Raw genomic sequence first — 20008 nt, 5'->3', positions numbered from 1 at the left:
AATTCAAATCTCTTCAAATTTTGCAAGTCAGAGCAATTGTTGAAGCCCCCTTGATGTGGTCCCATCTTGAATGGGTTTAATTCCATGTCACATTAAAACAGGGGTGTCGTCTCTGATTCCAGGTTATCATTAGATGTCAAGCATTCTTACAAATTTCAGCACAAAATGACATCAGTTCATCATGTGGGATTTCCATAATTTGCAGAAGTGGAAAAAGCACCCCAAAATATATTTGAGTAAAAGAGCAGCTGCTTTCACTTCTGGATACTTGAATATAATCAAGATGTGACTTGTGTATATTTTTACTCAAGCAGTTTTCCAGACAGACACCAATGACCTGTACTTAAGTACCACCACCACCCATCCCGCAAGTGCCATATTTTACTCAGGTAACTTTCTGGATACTTTTCCCAGCTCTGATAATCTGGGATGAAGATCTAGCATGATCAGCTCAGAAATATGTGTCACTGGTAAATTTGACCAAGATCTCATAGCAAAGCCTGATGTGGTCTTGATCTTGAAATCAAAACAGAGCCCACTCCTAATTCAGAGACTGAGCTGAATATTGCCTAATCAAAGCAGCTGACCTCTTATAATGGCGACTCACTTAGCTGTTTTTATTATTGCTGCTTTAGTATAATAGCATTTGTACTTTTCTTGCCCATGCTTGTGATTGCTAAAGGTGAAAAATGAAATGCTCAAAATGACAGACCTAACATAAGAGAAGTAAAACTTTGGATGGTTGCTAGTAAATTCAATTGTGAGTTGCTGGAGACATGTCCAGTATACTTTAATTCCTGTTGATTGAGAGCTCATAAGCAGAGAAAACCAATTTGCTGAACAGAACAACATGGGTTAAGTCATAGTGCTCAGAGGAAACTGCTGTCCCCAGAGAACTGAGCTCTCATGGTAACAAACCTTATTCTAAAATGAGCCAGAACTGGCTTCTGAGAAGGTGAAACTGGAACTGTGCTTGCTTCTGTTAGCTTTGGTTCAGTTGCTCTGGAAATGTGTGTTTCTACACTCTCATGGGTATCGCTCAAAGCTGCTTTCTTGGCTTTAGCAGTCTCATCCTGGGCCAAGTGACATAACCATAATATGCACATGTCTGGTCTGACCTGAGTGCTTATTAATTATATACTTAAATTTGGTTTTTGCACCTCTATACCATTTTACTTTCTGGATTTCATATCAGTATATAGATAATGAATGTTGCTACAAATCCTGAGTTGATTCTGGTTGCCCTGGAAGCTTTAGATTTGTGATGACATATTTAGACTGTCTTTGCCTTGCTGGATGTGGTCAGAACATATATCTTAAATCTGTCTCTTACCTCATTGTGCTGTGCTGTTCAGGCTCTTATACCACACTCATTGCAGTGTTACCAGGGCACTGTTGCGGCAATGAGGGTGGCCAAGGCAGATAGACCAACCCACACAGCCCAAACATTTTAAGTGGTAACACTGGAATGCTCAGATATCACCATTTTGATCTATAAAACAAGGAGCAGACGCTGCCTGTGTGTATGGTCCCATGCATCCCCATAAAATCTGAATGCCATAAATAATTAATGCTCCCAGCACCCCAGTGAGGTAACATTATCTCTGTTTTATAGCTGGAGAACAGAGAGATGACATGAATTGCTCAGTCACGCAAGTGGTCTGTAACCAGATGATCCACTGATGTAAGTCAATGGACTGCCATTGAAGTGTGCGAAGCTATACTGACTTACACCAGCTGAGGAGATGGTGCTCAGTTCCAACTTTCCAAACAAACTTCTTAAAAATGACCCCATCAGATTTTTCAGTTACACATGTCTGTGTGTATAAATACAGAGTACTGTTTGCTTAGCATATTTTGGGGTTGGGGTGGTGTTTGAAAATGTGATCTATAAGGACTAGTATCCAAAAATTTTATGCTGGATTATTTTACCTATTTTTGGTCATGTCTGAATCATTCATACTGTGCATATTTTGATTGCTTGCTTCTTTTACACATTGTGTTAGCTTTATTCTGCTGATTTGCTGACCACAGTTCTCCGGACCCCTGAAAAATTATAGGTCCACCACACGTAGACTTCTGTGTCCACTTCACATTTACTTTATTTAAAGCCCCTTCCATTTTTTTCTGTGTCTAATATTATACCAACAGAGATGTGTTTATATGATTATTCTTTTCACTCTTCCAAATGCCTCCACTCTCATTCTTTTAAAAAATCTCAAGAGGAAATCATGCTGTCTGTTACACAGCCCTAAATAAAATTACTTACAAGTTTACTTTAATTAAATACCATATTTAATTTGACTCGCCAGTCTACTTTTTTTAATGCCCCCTCTCAATAATTTTATTTCGTTGCATGTCATTGGGGTTCACCATTAAACATTTCAGGTAAGCCACCTGATTTTATAATCAAATGAAGTGTTTGAATGTTTAAAACTGTTTTCTCATAATAAGAAATAAGTCTGCTGAAAAGATTAGATAACAGTTTCATGCTTGGCCTTATTCCCTGCTATGGGAATGTGAATTTCTAGATGTGCAAAGCTTTACTCATATGAGGAGTTCCATGGAGTGTCTAAAGCTAAACCCACACGCATAAGGGGTTTCATCATCGAGGACTAAAATGATCCTCTCTTATAAAGTGAGCTATAAAACACCAACACAGATTGTGATTGTAGCCTTCATAATTTCTACTCTAATATACCAAAGATTTCACCCAAGTAGCGCAGCTAAGCCTTTACATGAGATAATTTAAGACAGAATGTTCTGGTTTTATGCTATCTGTCCTTTTAATTGTCAGCTATGGTTTGGGCTGTGTTATTAAGGAAAGCTTATCCTGACCTATAATCTTTTTTGTGGGTCCCTCATGCAATTCATCAACAATCCCCTACAAAGGCATGCCAGTTTGCCTCTTTGCTTTTACTCCTACAGTAGGGCTGTTTAAACCTTTTGAAGATGACAACAGATAAGATCCAGGCTGGGCCTAAACTACAGAGATGGGAGGCTTAATCTAGCACATGCTTTTACAAAGGCTAGTTTAATCCTCTAAATCTAAATTTATCTAAATTGATTCAAGATCTGAAAAGATACCAGGTCAGATTTTCAGCCTTTGTGTAAAATTGGCATAGCTTCACTGAAATCACTAGAGGGGTGCACATTTTTAATAGCTGAGGCCTGGTCAATGTGATTCACACTGATGAGCCAGTACAAATTAGAACGGCAAAGCAGAAACTTCAGTGACATAGTCTTCTGGGAATGCTTGTCTGCTGAAAGATCTCACCATGTATTTTTGGGTCACCATGCTCTTGTCTTCTAGTGTAGTCTACCCAAGGATGTTGGTGAGTCCAGGCCCACTGACAGGGATTCTGGGCCCCAGGAGAGCAAAGTCAATGGGCCCCCTGTGTCAGACAGAGCCTCTAGCCTCCCCGCCCCGCAAGAAACTCCAAATGCTACCTCTCAATCCAAGAACTCCCTGCTCAGCCACACCCGCATCCCCCACTTGTGCGGCAGTGCCCCTCCCAGCCATCTCTGCCACCCCAACCATACCTGCACAGCTTTGCCCTCTGCAGTCCTGTGCCCAGCTCCTTCTCCTCTCTGCCCCCCTGCTCACCTATGTGCCGCAGCAGTCCTGGGACCAGCCAGGCCTGTTTCTCTCGGCTGTCCCTGCCTACCTCACTCCTTCTCTGCCCAGCCCAGCCCAGCCCCGTTCTCCCCTCCTGGCTCGCTCAGTTACAACCTGTGGGCCCCCTTCCCACCTTGCAACTCTGCAGATCCCAGCTATCGGGCTTCCTTTAGGCACTATCACAGTGCTACAGCAGCACTATTTAAAAGGACCTGGGAAGCGGCAGCCCTGGGCCCCCTTAAATTCACTGGGCCCAGATGCAATTGCTCCCTTTGCTCCTCTATGTTGGCAGGCTCTGAAAATAAGAGAGGATGAAACAATCAAGAGAAAAATAAAATATCTAGTAAGTTTATCTCACCCCTGATTTCTGTATTTCCAGGCATGATAAATTCTTTTTCTTCAGAAAACCATAGACGTTCTGAGTCCCTTAGCTCACGTGTGAATTTTAGACTAAATTTGCTAATTTCCACAACATTTATCCAAGTTCAGTTGCCATGGTTTTGCCCAGTCCCTCAAGGCATTTATGTTTATCTGGAGCTTCTCCCAAGCAGGAGAGTTTTACTGTCCAAAACAACTCCCACTACTAATTGCTATCAGGAAACTTCACCTATCCACTTTCTCCAGTAACTTTCTTCCTAATGCTGGCCTTTCTGGGAACCAATTATACATTAATTGGCTCTATTTCCTTCCTACATAACCTAGTTTACTTCTAAACACTGAAAGAAACTCATTCTGTGATGCTAGCAGCTAACACTGTTTTTTTTGTTTTGTTTTTATTTCTTAGAAAAAGGCCTGTCCTTGCTAGGCTACCATCTGTGCAACTACAGCATGACTAAAACAATGTCTAAAATGGTTGCCTACCAAAAATCATATGAGAAAAATACTTCTTGTGGAGGATGGATTCCATGGATGGTTTGTCCTAAAATATCTTATAAAACTCAGTATCGCATCGTGGAAGTCCCTGAGATTATGAATTTTACAGATTGCTGTGAAGGGTATGAACAATTTGGACTCTATTGCACTTTACGTAAGTATTAGAATAACTATTAGAATAAATAGTCCTTTTGTTAGGAGATTCACTGTTCATTTTTTGAGAGGCAGCTGTGTTAGTCTCTTTCAGCAAAAACAATGAGGAGTCAGTCCTGTGGCACCTTAGTGACAAACAAATTATTTGGGTATAAGCTTTCATGGGCTGGAACCCACTTTGTCTGATGCGTGAAATGGAAACTTCAGTTTGGCAGGTATTCCATTTCATGCATCTGATAAACTGGGTTCCATGCCACTAAAACTTATGCCCAAATACATTTGTTAGTCTTTAAGGTGACACAGGATTCCTTGTTGTTTTTTGCTGTATATTTTGACTCAAAAGACCAGGTTCACTGCTGATGTCAGGCTACTGAAATTGGCATAGAACGGTGAGTTTGGTTCAAAACATACATTTTGAAAATGCATTACTTTGGCACCCTTACAGCTTGTCCTTGCAAGTGGCAGAGTTGATGTACGTTGGTTGAACAATAACAGAGAGAAAGCTGTGCTAGTCTATATACTATCAAAACAAAAAAGCAGTCCAGTAGCACTTTAAAGACTAACAGAATATTTCATCACCTCATAAATTATTCTGTTAGTCTTTAAAGTGCTACTGGACTGCTTTTTTGTTTTTATTGGTTGAACAGTGCAGGGTAGCTTGCACAGTCATTGCCTGGTGCTGTATCTGTTCTGTGGATGACTTTGTTTTACAGGGCTACCAGTTGTAACTGCTAGAAACATGCCAGCTTAATTTCATAAGGATTTACATCAATAAAAGCTTGAATTTGGAGCCAGGGCAATTCATAGCCATGCTTAAGCTGTGCTTTAATTTTGAGTTCAGATGAACCTTAACATTCAAAGGAGAATTTATGCAAGGGTGCCTGATGTTACCACTTCTTTGTTAATCTACATGCTGTCCCAGCTATGCCTGAAACTGTGGTGTCCAATCAGTTCTGAAGCGGTCGGCTATAGCGAATTAGCCACATTATTCTGAAAGCATATTTATTGTTCAAGCCAACTAGCCACACTCAACCAGCCAAAGAGCTACATGTGGCCACTAGTGGCTAGCATGCTGAGCACCATAGTTGCAAAATGCGCAGTGAACTTTTCACCGAATCTGATCTTTGGGGTTTATAACAAAACTCCAAATCTGGTAAGTTTCATCTGCCTTCAGACTGTGTTGTACATCGTGCAAAGGGCTTCTTGTTATCAACAGTAAATTCCCTTTTAAAAAGCTCCCGAAGGTTACAGGTACATTTACACCGGCTGGGATTTTCAAAAGTACTTAAAGGTATGACTTTATTGCAGCTGCCCAGCTTGAGCAGGCTGATGTAAAGTAGCAAGGCTTGAGCACATGTGCTAAAAATAGCAGTGCAGATTTTGCAGCATGGACTAGCTACCTGAGTATGGACCCAGGTGTCTGGGAGGGCTTTTACTCAGGTGGCTAGCCCAAGCTGATGCCAATGCCATGGCATACACATTGCTATTTTTAACATGCTAGATGAAAGAAAAAGAGTGCATTTGCCTAGCTGATCTAGGAGCATAGTCCTAACTGCAATGTAGACATACCGCCGTGAGAGAACAAGTACCTTTGACATTCAGTGAGATTTTGAAGACACAAGAAGGACCTGGTGTACACTAAGGTGTGACTTTCCTGTATAGTTAAACAAATGCAAAAGTTTGCATAGGCACTAATTTTGGTATAAAAATCACTTATTTCAATTTGTGGGTCTTATCCACAAAAGCTCATTACCTAATACATAAAATTGTTTGTCCTTAAGGTGATACAGGGCTGCTTGTGTGGCATGTGTTTTGTTTGTCTGTTTGTTTTGGGTTTTTTTGTAAACTGAAATAAGCCACTTTCATAATGAACCATGTGCATATAGCATTTTGCAGTGGTTTAACTGGAATGGCTTAAACAATGATTCAGGTTACACTGGTACAACTTTGTTGTGTACACTAGCTTGCGTGCTCTAAGTCACTTGCATTTGAAAATCCACCTCATAACATCATCACCTGTAATTTGCAAACAGTTAATGCAAGTTGTTGTTTATTTATTGCTTAAATCATTGTTTGGCAATACAAGATTTCAGTTGAAATGACTGGAACATAAGTGATCAGTGTGTTAACCCATCTTTTCTCCAAATAATCTAAGATTAAAGCAAAGAAAAGCATAGTGAGACACAAATTCTGCCTTGGCTTACTCCTTCATGCTTTCAGGGGTTTACGCAAGGTGTAAATCAATGCAGAACCAGCCACAGGCTGTAAAATTTCCAGACAGTATCTTCAGGGTGGTGGAAAACTACGGTTGATTATACAAAATTTCCAGGCAGTAGCTTCAGGTTGGTGGAAAACTCCTGGAGATCTCATCCCTTCTTCAGGATCTGCTTCTACAGTGTAAAAAAATTAACCATGTGATGACAAAGGTGCATAGCAGTTAAACATGGTTTGTTTAATACACATACATATCAAACAACAAAAATAAATTTTTGCCAAGAATTTTAAAAGTGATGAGTGATTTTTGGATGTTTCGCTTTGCTCAACACTTCAAAAAATCAAGAGCCTGAGGTGGACATTTTAAAATGTAATCATCCAAAATTGCTTCTCTTGAAAAATGTTGTCCCATGTAACCAATGCTCATTTTTAAAACAAAAAGCTCCTTTAACTAACAGTTAAGATGGAGTGGTGTTGTTGTAAACAACATCTGCCAAGATAAACATAATTTAAATAAACCAAAACCAATACTGAGAAATATGGAAATTGACTGTAATGTTTAGCTATACAATTCTCAAACCACACTTTAATTAGCACAATGCCATTAATTTGTACATATATGTTCTGCAAACGTTTGCACATGACACGTTATAATTTTGACTACTCTTTTAAAAGTTATTGTGGGAGAATTTAAACATCTAGCCAATTTGCATAGTTTCTAGATGATTTCTGGCATTAGATTACTCAGGCACCTTGCATTGCTTTTCAGAGCATTACTCATAAATTCTGTGACTGGTAATGCACTGTCTAGACAGACTTAAATAAATGATGAAAGGAGCAGATTGGGAACTGCTGGAATTATGGCAGGGCATGCCTTTGCACTATTGTTTTTTTACCCTGATGTTATTCATCGTGTCTTTTTTTCTCTGTGTGCTTAGCCTTGGAGTGCAACCTAGTCCTGGCCTTTTTCCCATCTTTTATTTTTTAGAAGCAATCATATCTCTTTGCCTGGGAAGACAGGCTTAGTGGAATTCTCTGTTTCTATGTTTAACATTTGGGTGCAGAGTGATGTTAGGAATACACAACTGGAATGTTTTCTTCAACAGAGCCTTCAGCAGAGTCAGCTGCACCCTTGTGACTGTTCTACACCCATAAAATATGTTAAAAGAGCATTAATAGAGTTGCACGGTCAAGCACTCAAAAGTTAGGAAATGCCACAATTAAAGTGGTATGTGCACCCAATGTTTGGTTCCCACGTGTGTATGAATTACAGTGCCATCTTTACTTCTGTGGTCACTGAGGCTGGGTCTACACTTGCCCCAGCTTCGAAGGGGGCATGTTAATCAGGCTGACAGGAGATTACTAATGAAGTGCTGTGGTGAATACACAGCACTTCATTTAGCTAACTGTCCCCCATGGCAACTTTGAGGTGTCAAACTTTGACGTGCCCACGCTACTTCAAAGTGTCTTTACTCCCCAGAACGTTGGGGAGTAAAGGCACTTCAAAGTCCAATGAAGTGGGTCTTTGCCCATGAAAGCTTATGCTCCAAAATATCTGTTTGTCTATAAGGTGCCACAGGACTGCTTCTTGTCTTTCAAATGCATGGTAGATAGAAGTTGGAATGTGTGAATGAGGCTGGGAACAGCAGGAAGAAAAAAAGATAGTTTCATGGTAGAAGCAGGTGAATGTTGCCTTAAAGAACTGTATTCGGTGCTTTCCTGTGAGATGCTGAGCAAGTCTCTTAAGCCAGAATTTTCAAAGGAGGTCACTGATAGCGTGTTCCTTACTTTTTGCATGCTTGACCCAAGACCCCAGAGTCTGATTTATGGAAGAGTTGAGTACTCACAGCTTCAACTGTTGTCAATGAAAGCTGGGCTTCCAACATAAGAAGTGCTGAAAAATGCTACAGTTTCTCAAAAAGCAGGCTCCAGGCATGTCAGATTGAGCACCCAAAAGTAGTGGATAATTTTGACCTTAATCGCTTTGTGACTTAAGTTCCCCATTTGTAAAATGGAGTTATTAATATCCCCCTCCCACCCACACATGGGTGTCCTGAGAGGAAATGAATTCATAATTGTGATGCACTCTTGCTATAGCAATAAAGCCACATAAAACGCCCTCAGGAAATCAATAGTTCTGTCTTCAGAGAACAGTGTAAATAGTGTGCAGTAAATAAGCCACATACTGAGCAATTAGAATAAAATACTGAGCAGCTGCTCAGAACTGAGCACTGCCACTCTGCACACTGACTCAGACAGGGGTCCTGTGGAAGAATGGTATCTGATCTTGTAATTAAAGACTGTGTTATAATAGATAAAAAAGCAGTCATGTGGCACTTTAAAGACTAACAAAATGATTTATTAGGTGATGAGCTTTCGTGGGACAGACCCACTTCTTCAGATCTGGAGATAGCGCTGTACTGGAAATAGTTTGTCTCCAGATCTGAAGAAGTGGGTCTGTCCCACGAAAGCTCATCAACTAATTAATCATTTTGTTAGTCTCTAGAATGCTACCAGACTTCTGGTTTGTTTTGCGAAGATACAGAATAACACGGCTACCTGTCTGTTACTGTTCATAATACTGTAGATAAATACATGTAAAGGGACTGCATTGAGATTGCCCAGACAATCTTTCTGACTTTTCAGATTTCTCCACATGTAGTAGTGTAAACAGTCTCAGAGGGATAGCACCTCCCTGGTTCCCAGTCCCAATCTTCACACTCAGCCAGAATCATTCTCCATCCCCAGGCCCCATGTCGCTTCCCACACCCCCCAAACTTGAGTCCTAAGTTTGCCCCAGGGCTCCTTATCCTAATCTCCCTCCACACTGGTCTGGCCTTTGTCTCTCTGACTTGACACGAGGCAGCTTTCTCCTCTATACTTGGAAGGTTGAGGTGGGGTGTCACTGGAAGCAGTAGCTAGAGGAGGAAGGCTGACCTGGCATGCTCCTTAGCAGCCCAGAGTAGCAATTTCAAGGAAAGTCCCTGGCAGCCCTGTGCTGACTGTGCTAATAGACTTTTCAAAAACACGAGTTGTGAGTCTCTGTAAGTCTCTACTGAACAAGTGCATTTCCTTCAGGGGCTCATTATAGCCAGCTTTGAGGTTTTTCCCAGGAACATCAAAAGGCACGTCACCGACACAAAGGCCTGGTGCCAAATGCCAAGTCCCTGCCGCATAGTATGGAAGTGCTAGTTCTTCTCAAGGCTTTGTCTATACTGGCAATTGAGTGACAAAGCTTTTGCCACTCACGGGTGCTTAAATCTCCCTCTCACATGCTCCCCCCAAGGACAAAAGCTTTGCTCAGCATGTACTAGTGTAAAAAGTCTCAGAGGGGTAGGTGCTTTAGTCTGTAGTTTCACAAAAAACAGTCCTGGAGCACCTTAAAGACTAACAATTTTATTTATTAGGTAATGAGCTTTCATGGGTAAGACCCACTTCTTCAGATTTTCAGACGAGGGTAGATAATATGAATCCAGGGTTTACCTGGGGGTAAGGGAGGAAGGAGGGAAGAAAATGAAAAGGGGAAGGGGTCACCTGTCAATAACAGGACCAGTGGGAGAAGTAAAGTAAGTTAAGTGGGATATGTGCGATTCCTGTGAATAGCAAAACAAATCAGCAGTCAAGTAACACTTTAAAGACTGCCTCTATTTGAGCCTTAATTCACACAGACACACCATCTGAGCCCCAGCCCAGATTATTCTATTTGCTTCCTAAAATCCATAAACCTGGAAATCCCAGATGCTCTATCATTTCAGGTAGTGGCACCCTTATTACCATACTATGAAGCTATGCAAACTCCCTCCTCAAACCCTACACCACCAGCACTCCTAGCTATCTCCGAGATACCACTGACTTTCTGAGGAAATTACAAAATATTTGGAAACCTTCCTGACAACACCATCCTTGCCACCATAGCTGTAGAGGTCTCTACACCAGTCTTCCATATGAAAATGGACTACAAGCAATCAAGCATGGACTACAAGCATCCGTGATGTTACCATGGCAAATCTGGTGCCTGAGCTATGTAACATTGTTCTCACCCACAATTATTTCCAATTTAAGGACAACCTATACCTCCAGATTAGCGGCACTGCTATGGGCACTCGCATGGCCTCACAGTATGCTAACATTTTTATGGCTGCCTTAGAACAATGATTCCTTAGCTCTTGTCCCCTGTTACTCCTCCTTTGCTTATGCTACATTGATGCCTTTTTTATCATTTGGACCTATGGTAAAAAGACTGAAGAATTCCACAGGGACTTTAACAACCTGCACCCCACCATCAATCTCAGCCTTGACCATTCCACAAGAGAGATGCATTTCCTGGACACCACGGTACAAATCACTGGTGGCCAGATCAATACCACTTTCTACTGGAAACCCACTGACTGCTACACTTACTTACATGCCTCCAGCTTCCATCCAGCACACACCACATGGTCCATTGTTTATAGTCAAGCTCTTATTATCCTACTGACAGAGACTTGCCTATGGCAAGTCCGCTCCTATCCTACTGACAGAGACCAAAAACATCAAGATATCTATCCAAGCATTCATGATGCTTAATTACCCACCAGGAGAAGTAAAAAAAAACAAATTGACAGGGCCAGACAAATACCCAGAAAGTGTCTACTTCAAGATAGGCCCAAGGAAGTCAATAACAGAACATCACTTGTCATTACCTCTAGCCCCCACCTCAAACCCCTGCAGTGCATCATCAAAAAAACTACAATCTATGTTAGAACGTGATGCTACACTACGGAAGGTCCTAGGTGACAGGCTTGTTTACTCCTACAGAAAACCTTCTAACCTAATGAAAACTCTCACTAGCAACCACATACCATACCACATACCATACTAATACTGGAACTTTTCCTTGCAATCAATCCCGTTGCCAACTTTGTCCACTTATTTATTCTGGAGGTACCATCACTGGACCTAACCACATTAATTACAAGATCAGGGGCTCATCCTTCTGTACTTCAACCAATGTTATATATGCCATCATGTGCCAGCAATGCCCCTCTACTATGTACATTGGACAAACTGGGCAAACACTTTGCCAAAGATTGAATGGACACAGAGCAGATATTAGGAATCTTAATACACATAGACCTACCCGTGAGCATTTCAAGGGAGTGGGCCATTCTATTAAAGACCTGAGAATATGCATCCTACCACAAAGAGACTTTAACAGCAGATTACAAAGGGAGATGTGTGAACTGGAGTTCATACTCAAATTTGATACATTATCTCTTGGTCTCAATAGAGATTGGAATTATCTCACACATTACAGTGACTGTTTCCCTTCCTTTGATATTTGTAATGATCTCAGGCAAGACAATTAATATCTCCCCCCTTACCTGCCCCTTCAGTTCCATGTACCTGATCTGTCAGTTTTTATTTCATTTTTTGGACCTCTGTGCTATATAACTGCCAGTCTGTACTGGAAATGCTATTGATCTGAAGAAGTGAGTCTGTCCCATGAAAGCTCATCACCTAATAAATTATTTTGTTAGTCTTTAAAGTGCTACATGACTGCAGGTTTGTTTTGTTAGAATACAGACTAACACGGCTACCTCTCTGTTACCATGTGAATATCAAAGGTGAGGAAATTACACTTGTAATGTGCAAGATAATTGAGATCGCTGTTAAGATGGAGGTCAAATTTGCATATTAATTCCAATTCAGATGTCTCCCTCTGTAATCTTGTGGTAAAATTCTTTTGTAGAAGGATTTCAACAATTTGCACCCTACCATCAGTCTCAGCCTTGATCATTCCACACATTACAAGGGTAATTACCCCGCCACTGATGTTCACAGGAATGGCACACATCCCACTTAACTTAATTTACTTCTTCCACTGGTCCTATTAATGACAGGTGACCACTCCCCCTCTTTTCTTCCCTCCTTCCTCTTCCCCTCCCACACTATATAAACCCTGGATTCTCCTTCTCTAGTGTAAATTGTGCTTTGTCAGCAGGAGTACTCTTTGGATGACAAAGCAAACTGCCGCTCCTACAGGCTATGTCTAGATTACCGCGATTTGTCAACAGGCGTTTTTGTTGGAAAATAACTTCTGTTGACAGAGTGTGGCCAAACTGCCAAGCGGATCATGATACACTCTGTCGACAGAGACCAGCTGGACTGCCTGGCTGCTCTCTCATGAAAACAGCCAACTGGAAGGACAGCAGACGGGGCTGCCTGGTGTACTGGAAGCCCTGTCTATTGACAGAGGGCCCCCTTGGAACATTCAGACCAGCTTTCTGTCAACAGATCTCTGTTGACAGAGGCGTTATGCCTTGTGGGGAGCAGGATAAGACTGTAGACAAAAGTGCTGCATTCTGTCAATTTACTGTTGACAGAACACCTTGGGAATCTGGACGCTCCCTGGGTTTTGTTAACAACACTTTCCAGTGTAGACATAGCCAAATTGTTTACACTGCCTAATTTTTTAGTCACATGGCTGTGTCGACACAGCCATGCCACTCAAAGCTGTGTAGCATAGACATAGCCAAAGAAAATACTGCTAGAATTTTTTAATATGGGCAAAACAATGTATTTTTCCCTAATCATGTTCTCAGAAGTTACTGAACTGTTTTGACTAAAATCACTGCCTGAAAAAAAAATCAGTCTGAGGCAGAGACCTGGTATGCAAATTTCATCCCAAATGGTTAAGGTATGACAGAGCCTGAGCAACTGAAAACACAGGGTCCTGTAATGGAAAGTGTTGGCAACTTTAATAATAGACAGTGGCACCCACCCTGCCTATAATAATCTGTTTCCGCTAGCCCACATTTATAACAGTGGTAGTACCTTGATCTTATGGTATGCCACAATCTCAAGCCATTGCAGGAGGATAGTTTGAGGGAAGGGAAATTTTGGAGAAAACTCTGTACTGCGAATCCTGATCAAGTAGAGAGACAGCAAGAGGTTAACACTGAGCTAATCATGTCCCTTAGTATCTCTATCCCAGAGGATTCTTCTGCCTAACTAGAAATTGTGGTTATTGTGTGTAATAAGTGTGTAACTAAGTTTTGGTTGCTAAGCAATGGAAACAACATTTCTCCTTTATGATTTATGTGAACCTATTGAAGAAGAAAAGACTATATGTAATTCTACTGACAGGAGTTCAATAGTTTGCTCCCAGATACTGTGATGTTTTTGCAGATGGCTTAGTTCTGGGTGACCGTTCCCCGATACTTTCAGCAGAGAGAATAAATTGATTTTAAAGTGTGTCTTTTATGATTAGACAGAAATGCAATGTGAGTCCATCTTTATTTCTCTGCTGATGTAAAAATTGTGACCTCTGGATTCTACATTAATGAACAGTCTGGCTTTCAGCCAGAACTCAATAGCTTTCCCATCATTTGCACATGACTCACTAATGGTTTGTGCTGCATTTTCACATGCTAAAAAAGGAACTGTGTGAAATAGCTATATTAAACCTCAAACTGTTTAAAATAAGCCTTGTTTTCAGGATTTGATTGATTTATAAGTCTGAATCCAAGCTCCGAAAAGATCAGTAAACACATGCTTGTGGTAGTTTGCAGAACTGGGAAGCTTGTTGTTTGTATTACTGTCACATGTAGCAAGTAGATCTCTGTAATGAGGTGTATTGGTCCATTAGGCTAAGAGGGGGCCTGACGACCATGTTCCTGGGGCACAGGAGTGAGCAAAGGTACAGGGAATGGCCCCAGCCTGAAATGAGGAAGTATAATAGTTGGCCGGGGGAAAATGCAGGGCACTGTTTCTTTAAGAGTGCGGACTCAGGAAATCTTTAGTGTCGGATGGGGCAGAGCTGTAGGTCCCCTACCTCTTAGCAAATCCAGAGGAGCTCTCAGAATGAGAACAGTGTAATATGCTGTCTTCAGAACAGGGGAGATATTGACAGGAGAAGGAAACCAGAGGTAGAAGGTAGAATTCCTTTAGGAAAGGCTGTGAGTGGTGGATTGGCAAAGAAGCAGAGTGAAATATGGGAAGAGCTGAATGTGTGGGTAGAAGAGCTAGATAGACTATGAACTTTTGGATTGTGGTGGAGGGAGTTATTTTGATTTCTTGTTGTTGGTTTTCTTGTTTGGAAAACTGTTTTTGGATTGTTTCCTTTATTAAGCTCCAGGTGGGGCATGGTGTTAGCCACAAGAAAGACTTGGTAAAGTTTACAAAGGATATGAAAGAATGGAAAGACACACAATGCTGGGATACTACCTCTGTCCCAGGGGACGTGCCGGGGGATGGCTGGCCAGGGACCAATCCCCAGCTATGACTGGGGACCTACTGTGCTTCGCTCTGTAAAAATGCATCACAAGAGACAGTCACTACTTGCTTCAGACAGCTTATCATCCAAATAGACGAGGCAGTAAAAAAGTATGGGAATGACACATCAAAATTATCATGGGCTCAACTCATCAAAACTACACAGACAAATAATTTTCAGGCCCGTTACTTGGACTGTGGGGATCACAGAGGGTATAAATGTCCAGTTTGAAGTCTAAGGCCGCGTGTACTCTACCACTTACGGCACTCAGAGATGTGAAAGCAACTTGACTTTTGCCAGCAGAAGTGATAGCATGCACAGCACTATGTCAGCGGAGAGCTACTGCCTCTTGTTGAGCTGGTTTTATTATGTCACCAGGAGAGCTCTCTCCCATCAGCTACCTGAGTGATACAGTCGCACAACTAAAGGGGTACAGCTGTAAGTTCACTAGTGTAGCTATAAAACAACAAGAAGGCCTGTGGCACCTTATAGACTAACAGATATTTTGGAGCACAGGCTTTCGTGGGCAAAGACCCACTTCATCACATGCATGAGTTGGGGGGTTCCAGAGGAGGGGCTAAATTTATAGGCTTATGAAAAGGAGGGAGTGCCAGTCAAGTGGAGGGCCGGAGTTGATAAGGTCAGTTCAGTCATGGAGGATGTGTCCCATTATCAGCAGCTCATGTAGAGTTGTGAACATCAAGAGAAGAGAAACCGGGTCAGTTCAGTCGGGGGGATGTGGCCCATTATCAGTAGCTAATGCGGAGGTGTGAACATCAAGAGAGGAGAAATGCTTTTGTAATTGGCCAGCCGCTCCCAGTCTCTGTTCAATCCTTGGTTGATAGTATCAAATTTGCAAATCAATTGCAGCTCAGAAATTTCTCTTTGGAGTCTGTTTTTGAAGATTTTTTAATGCAGGCTGGCTATTTTTAAATCTGTTACTGAGTGTCCAGGGAGATTGAAGTGTTGTACAGGTTTTTTTTGTTTTGTTTTTTTTGTATGTTTCCATTCCTGATATCTGATTTGTGTCCAGAGACTGTCCAGTTTGGCCAATGTATATTGCAGTGGGGCATTGCTGGCACATGATGGCATATATTATATTAGTAGATGTGCAGGTGAAAGAGCCCCTGATGGTGTGGCTGGTGTGGTTAAGTCCTGTGATGATGTTGCTGGTGTAGGTATGTGAGCAGAGTTGGCACTGAGGTTTGTTGCAAGGATTGGATACAGGTTTAGAGTTACTGTGGTGTGGTCTATAGTTGTTGTTGAGAATTTGTTTCAGGTTGGCAGACTGTCTATAGGCAAGGACTGGCTGGCATCCCAAGCTCTGTGAGAGTGAAGGGTTGTTGTCCAGATGGGTTGTAGATCACTGACGATGAGCTGGAGAGGTTTTAGCTGGGGGCTGTATGTGATGGCCATTGGCGTTCTTTTGTTTTTCTTGTTGGGCCTGTGGGTGGCTTCTGGGTACACATCTGGCTCTGTCAATCTGTATTTTCACTTCCTTAGGTGGGTATTGTAGTTTTAGGAAAGCTTGGTAAAGGTCTTGTAGGTGTTGGTGTCTGAGGGATTGGAGCAAATGCGGTTGTACCTTAGTGCTTGGTGGTATACAATGGATCAAGTGGTGTGCCCTGGATGGAAGCTGGAGGGAGGTAGGTGAGCATAATGGTTGGTGGGTTTCCGGTATAGGGTGGTGTTTATGTGACCATCATTTAGTTGCACAGTCGTGTTCAGGAAGTGGATCTCTTGTCTGGACTGGTCCAGGCTGAGGTTGATGGAGGGGTGGAAACTGTTGAAATCATGGTGGAACTCTTCTAGGCCCTCTTTCCCATGGGTCCAGATGATGAAGATGTCATCAGTCTAGTGCAGGTAGAGGAGGGGCGCTAGGGGACAGGAGCTGAGGAAGCGTTGTTCCAGGTCAGCCATAAAAATGTTGGCATACGGTGGGGCCATGCAGGTGCCCATACCAGAGCCACTGATTTGTAGGTATAAATTGTCTTCAAATCTGAAATAGTTGTGGGTGAAGACAAAGTGCCTCGGTCTCATCAGGAATAGTGTTCCTAACAGTTTGAAGTCCATCTTCATGTGGGATATTGGTGTAAAGGACCTCTACATGCACGGTGGCCAGGACGGTGTTTTCATGAAGGTCACCAAAGAATTGTAGTTTCCTAAGGAAGTCGGTGGTGTCTCAAAGAAAGCTGTGAGTGCTGATGGCGTAGGCTCTGTGTAGAGAGTCCACATATCCAGACAATCCTATAGCGAGAGTGCCAATGCCTGAGATGATGGGACATCTGGGAAGAGTGCTCCTGTCAACCTTCTGCCATGAAGACAGGCATGTAAGTCGACAGCTGAAAAGTAGATTTTAGGTATATGACTCGTATACCTAAAATTGCATGTCAGCCATCAACCTTCCATGTGACGAGCAAAAGCTGGGCCTATGTCTGACAGAATGTATGAAGGAGAGGTTGAGAGGAGCCTGATGTTAAATCATAGAAAATATATTCAGTTTTCCTCAGATTCAAACCAGCTATTGGCATGAAGCCAGGAAAATGCTTTGTATTTTACTTTGGAAGTGACGATATTGTTCCTTATTCAACCTCTTCTTGGGAAGGTCCGTGTTAGTATAACACTCTCATGTAACTCCCGGAAATGAAATGGACACGCTCAGGGTAGAAATCAGGCTGAATTCTTCTGTCCTTTGTAACCCTGTAACTTTCAGTTGTATGGCAAAGGTGTAACTGAGAGCAGAATTTATCCCCATGAAAATACACATTTCCATCTCTGTGGAATAACTTAAAAAACTGAAAGAATTGGCAGCGTAAAACCCAGAATGTCTCACCTTTCTGCTTTTTATTAACCCTTATGTTTCAATCTATTTGGCATAGTAAAAAAACAGGAAAATTACTTCATGAGAATTTCCAAGTTATTTCTGTTTTGCTGGAAATGTTCCATTTTCCACCTTTTATACAAAAATCTATTTTTGTAAACTGCCTTTTGTATTTACTCAAAATTTTGACACAAATGTTGTGGAAAAAGTCACAAAATCAGAAAATGTTAATGATGTTATCAATATTTTATAGAATGCTTCCTTTTTAAGTTGCTGTTCCCACCCTCCTTCCCACTGCTCCCGACCACCCCAAGAAGAGACCTTCACCTAGGACTAGGGAGACATATATTCCTTAGATTGCATATCACAATGTTAAAAAACCAAATATCACATGAGTTTTGCCATTAAATGTTTTCATTATACAGCATTGAACAGATCCAATGAATTTGCCTCACGACCTGGTGTTTGTCCAGAGGAGGAAATGGAATCATTGAACTATTCATGCACATTTGACACCGACTGTCCAGGACTTAAAAAATGCTGTAATTCATCAAAAGGAACAGGCTGTATGGATCCTATGCCAGAGGGTATGTTACTGACAAATTCTAAACTGCCTCCAAAAGAAATAAGCCTTATTTTTTCAGCTGAACTGTTACTGTGTATCTTCATAACATTATACCAATCACCCTTGAATTGATGGAAATGCAATTCAAGGGTGTTTGGTTTCAATACTGAATCTGTGAGCCCCTGATAACAGGCATTGCAGCTTTGATGGAACCTTCTTGTTCTAATTCTTCTCCTGTACTAATTCTGTCATGTGACAAATACTGGTTGCATCTGACTGGTGCTGAGCAAAAGACTTTGCCGGACCAGGGGAGGTCTCCTGTCACCGCCTCCCCAAACTCTGGCCCCACACTTTGTGGGGGCTGCTGCAGCCTAGGTCCTGTGCTCCCGCAGGGCTGTAGCTTCGGCTCCATTCCCCTGCTGTTGCCTCAGGACTTCTGTAGGGCTCCAGCTCTGGCCCTGCACCTGCTGGAGCTGCCATGGGGCTCCACCCTCCATACTCTGCTGTCCCAAGCTGGGTTGCTGAGGCTGTTGTCCCTGCCCTGGCTGGTCCTCCCACTCTTAGGCTCCCAGGTCTCTGGTTAGGGAGCATCTGTGTTCCAGCCAGACCACAGCTGTCACCAGACCAGAGAGAGCCAGTTTTAAGAGGTGCAATCTGTACCTTGATATATAATTTCTGTACATGGGACAGTTGCGGAAACTGAGTCGAAGCCCATTGCCATCAATAGGAGCCCTTCTATTGACTCCAAATTTTTCTGGGTCAGATGCATATGTAATTTAATTTGCTGAATTTCAGAGAGAAACCTGAAAAAATATTGGTATAATGCGACAGTTCTTGTGAAAATGGATATTAATGAATTAAGAAGAGTGGATCCAAGACTTCTGAATCATTCACGCCTTTTGCAGTCCATGGTACGTATAGATACAAAGAATTAAAAGCTCTTACGTTCTTGTTTTTCTGATTGCATTGACATTGATACTCAGTACAACACAGCCAAATTAAACTGGGCTGGAAGGGTTTGTGTTGTTGGGCAGGACCTTATTAGTCAACCATTCCCTGCATCATAGCAGGAAAGATTTAATGTAATGTAATGTAATTTAATTTAATATCATTACATTTAATTTAATATAATTCTTGATAGGTGAATGTCAGTCTTACTTTTGTGTCAAGTAACAGCAATTCCGTAGCTTTCTTTGACATTTCTTGGAACACTGAAAGAGAAATTAAAGTTCTTATGCCACAAGATCTAATTTTCTTTTTACACCAATGACATCTGTTCTGCCTCCAAGCCCCATTTCAGACCAGAGACCCACTTTAGACCTGGATTTAAGGAACTCAAAGTTGAGTGCTTTCAGATGTAGGGTTTTGGTTTGACTCATTTTAGGCACGAGTGCCAGCTGTGAAACCGGGACCTAAATATAGGTCGGCTTCTGAATCCCCCAAATGTTGATTATTTAACTCCCATGCTGTTACAGGGTAAGTCCCAATGAACTTCTGAACAAGCTC

The 20008-nt window shown here is 41.8% G+C and overlaps 1 protein-coding gene across 1 annotated transcript in view; it reads left to right on the top strand.

Annotated features, from left to right (window-relative positions):
- The window catches only part of UMODL1 (uromodulin like 1), a 77383-nt gene that overhangs the window by 8108 nt on the left and 49267 nt on the right, over positions 1 to 20008 (top strand). The window contains exons 3-5 of the mRNA XM_074988861.1: positions 4404 to 4646; positions 18363 to 18524; positions 19298 to 19413. Coding sequence (XP_074844962.1) covers positions 4404 to 4646; positions 18363 to 18524; positions 19298 to 19413 — 521 coding nt within the window. The remainder of the gene's footprint in view (positions 1 to 4403; positions 4647 to 18362; positions 18525 to 19297; positions 19414 to 20008) is intronic.

The sequence above is a fragment of the Carettochelys insculpta genome, chromosome 1, assembly GCF_033958435.1.
Source record: "Carettochelys insculpta isolate YL-2023 chromosome 1, ASM3395843v1, whole genome shotgun sequence".
Lineage (NCBI taxonomy): Eukaryota > Metazoa > Chordata > Testudines > Carettochelyidae > Carettochelys > Carettochelys insculpta.
This window is presented reverse-complemented; position numbering and strand designations above follow the sequence as displayed.